The sequence below is a fragment of the Condylura cristata genome, unplaced genomic scaffold (assembly GCF_000260355.1).
Source record: "Condylura cristata isolate star-nosed mole 26May11 unplaced genomic scaffold, ConCri1.0 scaffold00010, whole genome shotgun sequence".
Taxonomy (NCBI): Eukaryota; Metazoa; Chordata; class Mammalia; order Eulipotyphla; family Talpidae; genus Condylura; species Condylura cristata.
In genome coordinates this window covers 10,441,069-10,454,018 of record NW_004567111.1, presented here as the reverse complement: position 1 = coordinate 10,454,018, position 12,950 = coordinate 10,441,069, and the positions used below count along the sequence as shown (strand labels likewise).

Sequence of the window (12,950 nt, the reverse complement as noted above, 5' to 3'; positions counted from 1 at the left end):
TTCACCAGAGACAGAATGGGGAACAGAACAGATGGATTGACTGAAATACACTGCTGAGGGGAGCAGCTGGTGAGACAGGAGTGGCCAGCTGTGCCATGTGAGTCAGCTCCCTGGGTGGGGATTGAATTTGTGCTGCAGTGGCTTCAGATAGCTTCACTTTAACCTATTGTGCTACCAGGCAGGGCCATATTTTTGTTATATTATTCATGTCCTGTTACTAAAGGGCATGTTCATTCTGCTTGAGAGTTTAGAGAGACCAAAAAACAGCCACTGACATATACAGATAATACTTTCCCAGCTAATAAGATCTCTTGGAATTCTGTGTTCTTGGCTTTTTCTAATAGGATTAGGGCTGAAGTGTAATATCTCCTTCCCTGGGTCTCCTTCTCTATTGATAATTGTCACTTCCTTTTTTTCTTTATTCTGTCATTTTGTCCTTGTTTTATAATGGTGATGCCTTTGATTACAAGCTGTCTCAAAGGCGTTTCTGGAAATATACAGTGCATAAGTACAAAGTGATGAAATAAACATACCTCTCCATTTGTTTTAAATGATGCTTAGGTGACCTCTAAGATCCTTTCCAACTCTAAATGTATGTCATTGTCACCAAAGGCAGACAAAAAAATCTACTAGGACGAGAGATGAATGCCAAGTACTATATTCCTGATATAGGTGTATTTCTTCTTGAAGGCAGAGTGCTAGATTCAGCAACCTGCTAAAAGCGATCACAAATTTGATGGTGATAAAACAACAGAACTGATTACTCAGAGAATAATAATAAGGTCTCGGTTAAAACATTGTTTCACTATTATGCGTTAACAAAAGATAAGAAACTGAAAACAGAAAGCCTAATTATTTCTTTTGAGGCATTTATATAAATTTGAACAACTGAGTTGAGCTTAATGACTATAGCTAATTCAATGAAATTAGTCACATTTGAATATTGTCACAGTCTTGTTCCTACATTAGCATTTAGTGTGATTAAAATTTATTCTGTGTGCTTATATGGGTCCCTAAAGCCTCAGCTGTCAAAACCTTCATAATAAACTAGCCTTTCAAAGCTTTTAGCAAACTTTTTGCATTCACAGCAGGTGGTTGGGCCATTGCTGCAGAGAACACATTTTTTAAAACATGTATTTCCTCTGTATGAAGTTAGGACATATTATCAACAGTATTAGTTACTTTGCTAGGAAGGTGGAAGTCACTGGAAATACAGGAAATGCTAGTTCTGACATGTTAAAGAATTCCAAAGCTGATTAAAATATTTCCTTTAAGGCCACTTTAATAAACTGGAAAAAAACCCAAATCGATAATTTAAAAGATCTGTTTGTAAATACAAATTTCCTTGAGAAAAAAAGCAAACATGACTTCATTGATCTAGGCTTATATGAAGTCTATGATTTATTGAATTTCAGAAGAAAGCATCTCTTCATTCATGTAATTTTACACCTCTTTGCAACGCTCCAGTATTAGGTTGAATAGTGTATTTCCCCCAAGTCATGTCCATCTACAACCTCAGTATGATTTTGTTTGGAAAAGGGTCTCTGCAAATGTAATTAAACTGAAAGTTGAAGTCATCCGAGGAAAGTGCCCTTCTGAGTGACTAAAAGGACACACAGACACACAGAGAAGATGGTTATGTGAAAACAGAGGCAGAAATTGGAATAATGCAGCCACAAGCCAAAAGAAAAAAAAAAAAAAGCCAAAACATTATAGGGAGTCACCAGTAACTAGGGAGAGATAAACGGAATTTCTCCATAGGACTTCAGAGGGAAAGGCCCTTTTATATCTTTATTTTAGCCATTTGACTTCCAGAGCTTGTGCTTATTTGTTATGGTAGTCCTTAATTATTTGGTATACTCTGAAACTCAGAGATTCTTTTTCTCTATATTTTTCATGTTTTGTATTGTTATGAAATACCTGCATGTTTTATTTACATGCAGTCTTGATAATCTTAAGATTTTTTTTTAATCTTGCGACAATTTTAAAGTATTTTTGAGTATAGTAGAAGTTTCATATTTGAAGTGTAGTAAGTATTGTACATAAGATATATCATCAGTAGAAATTAATATTGGTGTCAGTTATATTTAGAAAAAGTACAAAATGTTCTAGGGTTCTTAGGATTTAGTAATATCTCTAATAAAAGAGTGGCTAAGTGAAATTTATACCCTAAGTGATTTTGACTCATTTTGAGCTCAAAGTAATATTTAATTTATTAGTATTCAGATAATAATTACTCCCTACATAACATTTGCTTTTATGTATTTATATCAAACAGTGAATTGAGACAGAAGATTAGTGCAAAGTGGTGATTATCAATCACCATAGATCCATGAAAGATAGCTTTATTTACTGAGAAGAATTTAATTTGGAAATGGAAGTTGGTTTACTATTTTTTAACTCATATAGCATTCTATGCAATTGATTTAAAACTATTTTAAAGTTGACAGTTACTTTGAATTAAATGCAGATAATGATAAAGCAAACCACAGTTTTTATTATTTGTTTTGCTTTTTTTAACTCAAACATTTAAAATTATAAAATCAGCTTTTGCTATATTTACCCTTTCATAGAAAGACTGTAGAAATAGCTAAGGAGAAGACTAAGGAATGTACTATCTTTCTTTGAATGTGAAAGTTCATTTTTAATATATATTTGATTCGGTAGTTTACATTTGTTGAAGTGGCAGCTTCTTAAACACACTAATTTTGCATATACTGTTTCTAGTTTTTCATATGTGAATATCATTTTTCAAGTTCATATTTTATAAAATGTCATGAAGCTGCTTACCTATAATTCACTGACTAGTGTATATACTTTACCCATTGAAGACATAGAATATAATGATTAACAACCAATCTCTAATGAGTTCTTTTTTCTATTTTTTTTCTAATCATGTGCTATTTAATTGTTGTGATCTGCTGAATATTACTTGTGGTTGATATACAGACATAACATTACCTTAAAATAATAGTAATGAGTGGTAACCATAATATAAAATACAATATTCTCGGTAGGAAATTAGTTATATATAAATAATGAGACCACAGTAAGATCTCCATTAATTCTGCTTGACTTCATTGTTTAAGTTACAAACATAGTTCTCAAATTTAGGCATTATGATTATAAATAAATAAATGAATGAGATTAAGTCAAGAAATAGTTTGTGGATTCCTAATTGAAGGGAGATAGTGGAATCACAAAAGTTTTAATCATTTTGAATTGATTTTACAGATGTCTCCATTCTCTAAATCCCCTGTAAGCCTCTTTCCTACCATGAAAGGTTATTCCCATAAACCTGGCACATAAAATCAATCATATGACTCCATTCTGTTCTGAGATTTCAAAGAATAAAACCTTCAGGATAGAGGAAAGTGCTAGATAGAAGCCACCTGTACACAAAGTATTAACAATGCTAGTTAGTTTTAACCAAGTGTTTGGGGAAACTTAGAAAACCCAAATCTCTCTGGGCTCTTTCACATTTGCTACCAGAACCAAGAAAGGAGGTCCAGAAATTATTTGAAATGTAAGTTTCTCTTGAAGAAGAGGTTTACTGACACACACATATGTGTGTGTGTGTGTTTGTGCGTGTGTGTATGCATATGCACACAACACTCTTTCCTAAACACCTCTCCCGTATTTATCAGGGCCAAAGATACCTGAATGTTTTGCTTCCTGTATATTAGGAGACTCAAAACTCTAAAATGGGAGGGACTTTGATATATAATCACCTAACCAAATCACCTAAAAAAGAATAAATTAAATATTTGTAAACTAAAAAGAAAATATATCTGTTATTACTATTATTATTACCATTAACAAGAGTCCCTGTCTCATCTTTGATCTTCAACATAGATGAAAATAATGGTCAAAAGAGATAGTGCTTAGTGAGGTGCTTTCTTCATCCCATGTGCAATCTCAGTGGAATTATCAAAGTCTTTTAAAACACACGTTGTTCAGGAATTTGTAATGAATCCATGCTCAGATTCTAGTTATTTTCTACCCTGAAATTCTATGAGTGCACATCAAGATACTTTACTTTTGATTTGACTTTGTATCAGATGATGTCGCATGTTAAGTAAAGTGAGATTAAAACAATAGGGCTTGGCATGGGTTTCCATTAGTAATGTTAGTAAAGTTAGAAGAAATGCCCTTTCATATGTTCTACACAGAGAACTGGAATCTTGTTAATCATCATTTTAAAGCATTTCTATGGAATGCAACTATATCAGTGTTGCTTTTTTCCATGTTAATGAAAAATGAGTGGTACACAGGGAGCGAGTATCCCTATTAAACTGCTGGCATCCATTACCACAGTTGCTTAGAAGAAATAAGCACAGATGGTGGGTATATTACTTCGCTAACAAAAAAATTTGCCTCTCTGATTTTTTGTGTTTTGTTTCCTCTTTCTCATTGAAATGTGAGCAATTTTTCAAATCAAGAAGCCTCAGTAGGGGTTCTTGGAATGTTTTATCCATTACTTTACATTTGGGAGGAAAAGAGTGATTAATGATTTATTAAAATTTCATAATGAGAGAAACTTGAAAAGTTTTTGTTAGAAAAATTCTTATTTAATTTAGATGCTGTATTTTTTGCATGCAAATTAACATCTGTAGGGAGTAAGTTTCTATATTAAACTAGGCTCCTAAATTACTCACTTAGTGATGACAAAGCCATTTAGCCCAGGTTAAAAATACCTATGTGGATCTTCTATTTAGACATGGCTCAATGCAAATTTGTCTGTGGTATATACATTAAGGAAAAGAACACCGGGCTATATTTAGGTTGAAATGCATGCAGATAGTAATATCTCCAAATCTTCCCCACCTCCCATCAGTCTTAACCATATAATTCAATATTTTAGGATTTTTTTTTTAACCAAGTGAACATTCCTGTATATCTAGGATCATATCAAGGAACATGATGTTAGAAATCCAGAAACTCCATTTAATTTAGACATTAGCTCCTAGAATACCACTTATGATCATTTGGAACATCATTGATTCATTTTTAAACATTTGTACACAGGGTCATAGAATATGTTTCATATCTTGCTTCCTTCATTCAGTATTTAGTACAGAAGAAATTGGATATAATTAATTATATGCTCATTCAATTAATTTTATTGATTCTCATTGCTATGTGGTAGTTTGTTATATAAAGACACTGTCTTGATTTGTGCATGCCAGTGTTGATGGATATTTGGGCTATGTTCAGATTTGCTTTATTTGAAGTATACTGAACTTTCTTGCACTTGTCTTTTGATAAATATTGTTGAGTGTATTAGAGGAGCAGAGGGTATGTTTAACTTATGTATATGTGTCAAATAGTGGCTTATACAATTTCTCTTTCCATCTACATTGGGAGAGGGCTACAGTTGCAACACTTGTTTTCATCTAAACTATCCTGGTATGCATGTACCACTATCAAATTATGGTTCACCTTAACCTTACAAAAGCAGAAGAGAATAACTGATTTTTTTTTCAATCATATTTCATTGGTATCGTCAGTGTTCTCCTTTGCAGTATGTTTTCTTATCTAAATGATACAGAAGAACAGTCATCCTGAAAAAATTTAGTGATATGCTTGCTTGGAAATATATTCTTGATTGATTATAATGCTGGTGTTTTTAATCTAAATATTTAGTATTATTTCATTTTTTGCTATGAACTGTAATAATTATGAACAAAAACAACAATTCTTTATATTGATATGAAACAACATTCCTCCAACCTAAAAGATAATTTCATGGTCTTTGGTTTGTGAATTCAGTAAACAGTTTAACAAAAAATAAGACATGAGTCTCAGTTTTTATTGTTTGCACAGTCTGTGTTTCTAGAAAAATAGACCAAATGGCAAGTGTGTAGTCTGTTAGTTTCTTCTCATCCTGCCAATAACTGTTATTTCACTCGTTAGCCAATTATATACAACTATTTATGGAGATTTTTGAATAACTCATTCTAGACAGAGAGGTCTTTGAAAATATCTGTTACAGCAAAAGATAAACAATACTTTACACCAAGGTAATCACATCTCTACTGTGTATTAATTAGCTTCAGGAGTTTTCATTACTAATTATTCAGTGATTATAGTTGGAGCTCACTTTCCCTGGTTTCGTATTCTGCACACTTAACAGTATTGCCTTGGGAAAGTTGTTTAACTAACTCAGATCTCAGATTCCCAATCTGTAGAGTGGGAATAATTATAGTACAATTACTATGTGCTATATTAGTCTGGGTCCTCCAAAAAGCGTATGCCAAGCATGGATTAAACAGAGCATATTTTATTAAGAGAAAGACTATGAGAGAAAATGGGGAGGAATCAGGTTAAGGCACAAGATCAGTGGTGATGAATGTGACCAAGTGAGTGAATAAGGGAACAGAGGAAAGCTCAGTGGAATATTCTAGGAGGATGAACACTCTGTGGTATGGTTAGCAAGGGCTTCAGGGCAGCGTGAGTCACTATTGGCTGTCAGAGAGCCTGTGGCCTCCAGCAGTAGACCGGTCTTAGTGGTCCTGCTGTACCCAGTCATTACTGGAACTGATGCAGAAATAGATCTTAGAGTTAAGCTGCGGGTGCCCAAAGTCAATTAAATTTCTTGTACTTTGACATGTATGAGGCATATCCCCATGGCCACAACAAGTGATTATCATGAAGATGAATTGGCAAACCCCAAGGAAAGTAATTAGAAAAATGCCTGAGTCATAGGAATACATTTATCTATTTATTTATTCATATTATTCATGATTATTCTTAATAATCAGCACATTAATAAAAGAACCATATATGCAATCTGTTTGAAAGATTTAGAAGAAAAATATAGTGGTGCCACAAAGGAGCTAACAGAAGCTTATTATTTATTGTTTACTTGATTCTTCCTAACTTAAAATGTTTTTATATTAATAGAACATGTATAATTGCCTCTGTCTTTATTATTATTATTAGTGTGCCTTGCCAAGTATCGAATATTCACTGAAACACCAAACTTCAAACCTTTTGTTTCTAACTAAAGAAATGGATTTGAGATTTTATAAAAAGTAAAAATTATATTGTTTCTTTAGCCAAAATAAAAAAGATTATTAAGATATTCAGTCATTTTCAATGATAATATAAAAGAATACCAGCTATTTATTATCATTTGAAGGACACGAGCAAAAATTGTTTGATCAACTTTTTAAAACTGGCCATTGGGTATGCATGATCTTGAGAAGAACTGGCTATTACTTGGAACTTACTTGCTTCACATACAATACCATGCAGCCACCAGAAGAACCTATTATGCTCTGAGTTTTCTCTGCTGTGGAGAATGCAGCCAATGCTTGTGGATAATTGTGCTGTTCTGTTCCAATAGAAGGAAGAAGAATTATGTTGAAATAATGTGAAAATGCTGAATGTCTGAGGTCTCTTTTTTGTGATCCTTTTATGTAAGCTAACAGATTACCAGAGAGTCTTAAACACTGTAGATAGAACTGCAAGTATATGGATTCCTATGTCTTATCCCCCATTTATACTTAGTCGTGTGATAGTATCGGATCTGTTCGCATCCTTTGCCATCTCCTGCTGAGTCTCCATCCTTTGCCCTGAAGTTTGCATGAACTACACAACCTGAGACCTACCTATCTTTACCTCAAACCTTAAGATCTCCCTGAGCTTTTTTCCATATGGCTTTGTCTAAATGTACTTCTCTCTATGCTCTATGTCTGTGACCTCTGGTATTCCCATCTCTCGTTTGACATACATGCCCATCTTGACACCCAGGACACCGAACATCTTCATCTCTAGCATTGCAGTTTGTTCACTTGTCTTTATGCTATAGCACATTGTCAGCAAAATAAGGATAAGCATACAGCTGCATCCTAGTAAATAAATATATATATATATATATATAATATAGTAATATATGTGAATGACTGTATGAACAGATTATATTAAATTCCCAGTTAGAAAATAACATTGTAAAGACAAAATTGATTCTTACACCTCAAATCCAAGACACTTAGATCAGAACTTGAATATGGTAGTAACACATCTTTGTTACTAATGAATTAAATTATTTGTGTGACTACTAAGTTGGCATTGGGTGATTTTTGAGGTGGGGAGAGATAGTTACTTGTCATGATTTTAACCACCTGTGAATTCACCCACTGAACCTAAAATGATTTATTAGATCCTTATTTAAGGAAACTTTAGTGGAAATAGACTGCTTTTCCTACATGCAAAAAATGTTTCCAATTTTCATGTATGATTTTGACTTGTGAAGTTAATATACATATATAGTATGCTGTTTTATCTATTGACCTATTTACCTGTTGAGAGAAAAGAAATTTTTATATTGTAATAAGTTAAAATATTTTGGGGACATCTCTATATTTGTAAAATGAAATAAATTGACTACGATAATATAGATACAGGCCAATGTATAATTCAGCAGATATTGGTAACAAAAGTAAAATGCATGTGAACTCTCCCTTCGTCTGTTGGTAAACAGTATTGAAAATACACTGAAAGAAAAATATTAGAATAGTCTCATTTGCTGTTAAGTATTTTACCAGAAAACAGTGCACCTGTGCTAGGTTCTGTTTCAAGAAAAAATACATTTTGTATAATCTGAAATGAGTGAATATCTGAATTCAAATCTGTTCTAATACTTGTGACAGGTAATGCTTTTACCAGGTTACTAAGCAGCTCTCTTTCACTTTTTGATTTGTTAGCTATACTCAACGGGTGGTTGGAAATGGAATCAAAGCCCAGTCTGGAAATCCTGAGGTCAAAGTCAAAGGAACTGATCCTGTGATAAATCAGATTATTGATAAACTGAAGCATGTTATTCAGGTAAGTGCTGGCTCTCTTTCAGTACACTCATGCTAAGTAAGAAGTGGTTACTTCCCGTGACACATGATAAATTTGCTAATGTTATTTGATAATCTCAACGAAAATTGAGTGTTAGAAAAATGTACTTGTATCTGGGTTTTAGAGACACATGGTCTAGTGATTTTACATGTATATAATGGAAGCAGTGTTTTGATATGTAGAAAATTTGTGTCTGTAACAATGAGTCATAACTTTTGGATTTCAGTAAATAATAAGAACCTCCACTGAGGTTTTGTCCCCAACAAACAGGTTATAGACATAGAAACTCCTGTGACTCTTAAGGAAATACATAGCTGATATTGGAAGGTGCCAAAATCACTTTCCATGCAAAGTTTGAGCCTGGCTGTGAAAGTTTTTGTGCTTTTTCAATAAGAGTAAAGTCATAAATGAGTAGTATGCTTTTCTTATATTTATTTCCTCTATCACTTTGTTTTTTTGCATGTTAGCTTGTAATTTCTTAAGGATTGTTTATGAAATACTTCTTTTTTATCTTTAATAATATGATTTAATCTAGTGATAGAATTTGCATGAGCAGTTAATAATGCTATGTGCAGTGGGAACAAATGCCATTGTCTGGGTTGCACCTCATGGCACCATAGTATCATATGTAGATCTAGATTATTTGCAAAGTCTAATGCAGAATTTAACAGATCAAAGGAGTGGTAATATTAATTGGTTCCTCTTGTGAAGACACAGCAAAATTTTGTGGCCTCCAAAGTGGGGAAAACCCCAGGGAGGCAGGAAGGAAAACTGTCTATTTTTCTTGTCACTTTGGGAAGACATATAAAATATCTGATGGTGCAGTAGCACATGAATATAGTTTGAGAGTACAGAGATATAAGAACCGAGTGTTTTTATAGAATATATACATGATGAAAACAGATAATCTTATTATAGATTATAGGAATTGAACTGCAACATATACCACCATACTCAGATATAGAAAAACATATTCACTAATTAAAAAGTAGATACCCCAATGTAGGAAATACTAAAACTCTGGGATCCTCTTCCACCACCGACCTGGCACCCAGGTAGAGTGACATTCCTCTTTCTTGTTTTATGGTTTTAAAGCTATATCCTTTTCAGGGAAACAGAAGGAGATGCTCTCACTTTTTCTTTTTTTAGCTTCCATGTTAAATCGAGTCCCATTCTTTCATCTTTACATGAGTGTACAGATCTCCAGTTACTCATGCTTAAGTTTTAGTCCAGGGCTACAAGAGAATATCAAATAAAATGCTACCTCTGAGGTCTGTCTTTTTAAAGTCTACTAGGGTGATATGATTAAAATTTAGATTTTCTTGGAAAATAGCAGAGAGTTGTATTTTGGAGGTGTTACTAAAATATTCACCTTTAATGCCTTAGAACATATTCTTCTTAAGCTTGCTCACCTAGAGATGAAGAGAAATTTTTTATTTCACAGGCTTCTGACTGGGAATGTGTGCGCCCTCACAGGGTGGCTGTTGTATTATCAAAATCAAGGGAAAGTTAAAAGAGCCCCCTAGTGTCAAGTCTAAAAAGGATCTATAGTGAGGACCTTGCTGTGAGAATTTATTAATTTAGGTCTAATACAAAGCAAGTGAGGAAACAGAAATAGAAATATATTGTAGAGTCATCTAATGAATGGACTTAGAGGACTATTTGTTTGTGTTTGATTAATTGGTCTGGCTTTTATTGTGATGGATACTAAGTGTATCTGATGCTAAAAAAATGTTATCTGTTGTCATAGGTATAAATAAATCTTTCTCTTACTCTTTCAATTTCTGTGTTAAGTAGATGGAAGTGTCATCCATATTTATTGCCAAAATTGGCTTCATATATTGGCCTGCAAACATGTTTCTTCTTGGCCAGCCATTGAATTGCTCCTCATTTTCTACCCTATAACTCCTGGCATGAGAGTCTCTGAACAATCAGCTAGGACTTTTACTTTGAAAAATCATCTCTTGAAATAATAATTTATTTAAAATATTCTACCAGGTGTTTCTTGGTCTCCCACTTACTGGCTTGGTTCTGCACTAAAATTGTAGTGGTGTGAAAGCAAATACAATGTGTTTTTCATGGTATTTGCATTCCAAGAAAAAGCAACCAAATACAAAGACTGTAATTGACATGTCATAAAATAAACAAACCAGAATGCAGTAAGGAAAGGTATTTAAGGAGAGTGTTTTAGTGGTGTTCACACAGAGGGGAATGTTGGGGTTAATACTGAATCAGAAAAGAGAGGATTCATGGGAAAACTTGGGAGGATTGCATTTGGGGTAGAGGACCCACACATGCAAAGAACTGTGTAGGAATAAAATGTAGCTGGAACAGAATGAGTAAAGACTAGAGATAGATATAAACTGAATGAAGGGGAATCTGGTTTGCTGTCCTTAGATGGAGTTCAGGTTATATTCTATGTGAAACAGAAAACCTTTTAAGGACTATAGACAAAGGATAATATAATATAATCAATGGCTTATAAAGTTAATGTTAGCTTCAAAATGGAAAATTGATCTTGAAGAATAAGAATAGATGAAAGTAACAGAGCCAAAGATCATAGTGATTGATATTAGATGTGTCCTGATGAGAGATATCTTTAGATATTAAAACCATTGATGATATTAAGTATTTTGAGAATTATTACTCAGTTTTTCTCTGGGAAGATTCCAGAAATACATACATGAAGCAAACAGTAGCCCTGAAAGCAGTGGTCCTAGAGAAGGGGTAGTCTGAGCTGGGTGATGCCCTGGGGGGTTGGTATCCTCTGAGCATGCACCAAAGAAGAATTGTGATTGGAAAATATGTAAAAGTTGCAAAGCTTCTTGGAGGAAAGTCATTGCAAAAACACATCTAATGTTACATAATTATTTAGGGAAACCCCTATGTCACATCATATCAAGAAAAATATTGCTGAGACAATGTGATATAAATAGACTATATGGATTATAATGATTTATAGATTCATTCACAGAGAATACAGTGGAATGTTAAAGTCCTTCTGATAGAAAAGGAAGCCTTGAGGAAACGAAAGTCATGTAGGCTTTACTTCACACGTGATTCTAACTTCTTTCTCTGAAAATTCCACTGTACAAATGCTCAGAGGTATTTTCCAGCAATATTCTATACTCCACTTATACTTGAGATGGACAGTACTTTAAAAATTACCTGTGATAGGGCCCTCGCTGGTGGCGTAACGGGTTAAGGCACAGCACTGCAAGCTAGCCTCAGTCGACTCAGTATAAGTTTGATCTCTGGCCCCGGAGGTGACCCACATGGTGCAGCAGACCTCTCCTCCCTCAGCAGTGTACTTCATTGATCTGCCTGTTCTGCTCCCCACTCTGTCTCTGATAAAGCCTCTCACCATCTCTGCACCTCTTGCTTACACCCCCATTCTGTATGCATAAATAATATATAAATCTTTAAAAAAAATTACCTGTGATAAATATGGTATCATCAGTAATCAGCAAGGGGCTTCTAAAGGGAAAGACTTTCCTAAAGAGTTAACGTGAACATTCTTTGCAACAGATAATTCTGACCTTTGATAACAGATTGGAAGCAGCACTTGATTCTTCTTAGTACATTTGAGTGAGGAAATGTATGAACACTTTAATTCAGATGTTCTCTCCTAGCAAGCTCATTTGAAAATGCCTTATTGTTCCTATTGACTAGGTTTGTATAGGGAAAATTTCTTCAGCAAAGGTCACAGTTGTTCAGCAATCTATCGCATTAAATAGCATCTATCATTTTTTTTTTTAAGAAAATGATGTCCACAGTTAAAGCCCTAACTGTGGAATACTGTTAGTTGTGAACGATAATGACCCACTGCTTAGAAATTACCTACATTTATATGAAACATAAAAAGTAATATCACAGCAATTTTCTATAAGCCTTTTATTGCAAGACCAATAAACTTTACAATGTTGTTAAAAGTAGTAGATTTAAGTAACATTTTATTTCTTTAAACCTAACAATTCCAATACATATAAGAATATTATTAGTATCTATTAAATATTCATTTTTATGGAAAGACTAAAATTTCTTTAGTAAGATGGCTTCTTATATAAAATAAATTTGATTTTTAAATCTGAGAAAAGCAA

At 33.6% G+C, this 12,950-nt stretch overlaps 1 protein-coding gene across 1 annotated transcript in view; it reads left to right on the top strand.

The window, feature by feature from the left end:
* The window catches only part of GPC5 (glypican 5), a 1,027,138-nt gene that overhangs the window by 354,178 nt on the left and 660,010 nt on the right, over positions 1 to 12,950 (top strand). The window contains exon 6 of the mRNA XM_004680070.2: positions 8,712 to 8,832. Within this exon, the coding sequence (XP_004680127.1) occupies positions 8,712 to 8,832 (121 nt within the window). The remainder of the gene's footprint in view (positions 1 to 8,711; positions 8,833 to 12,950) is intronic.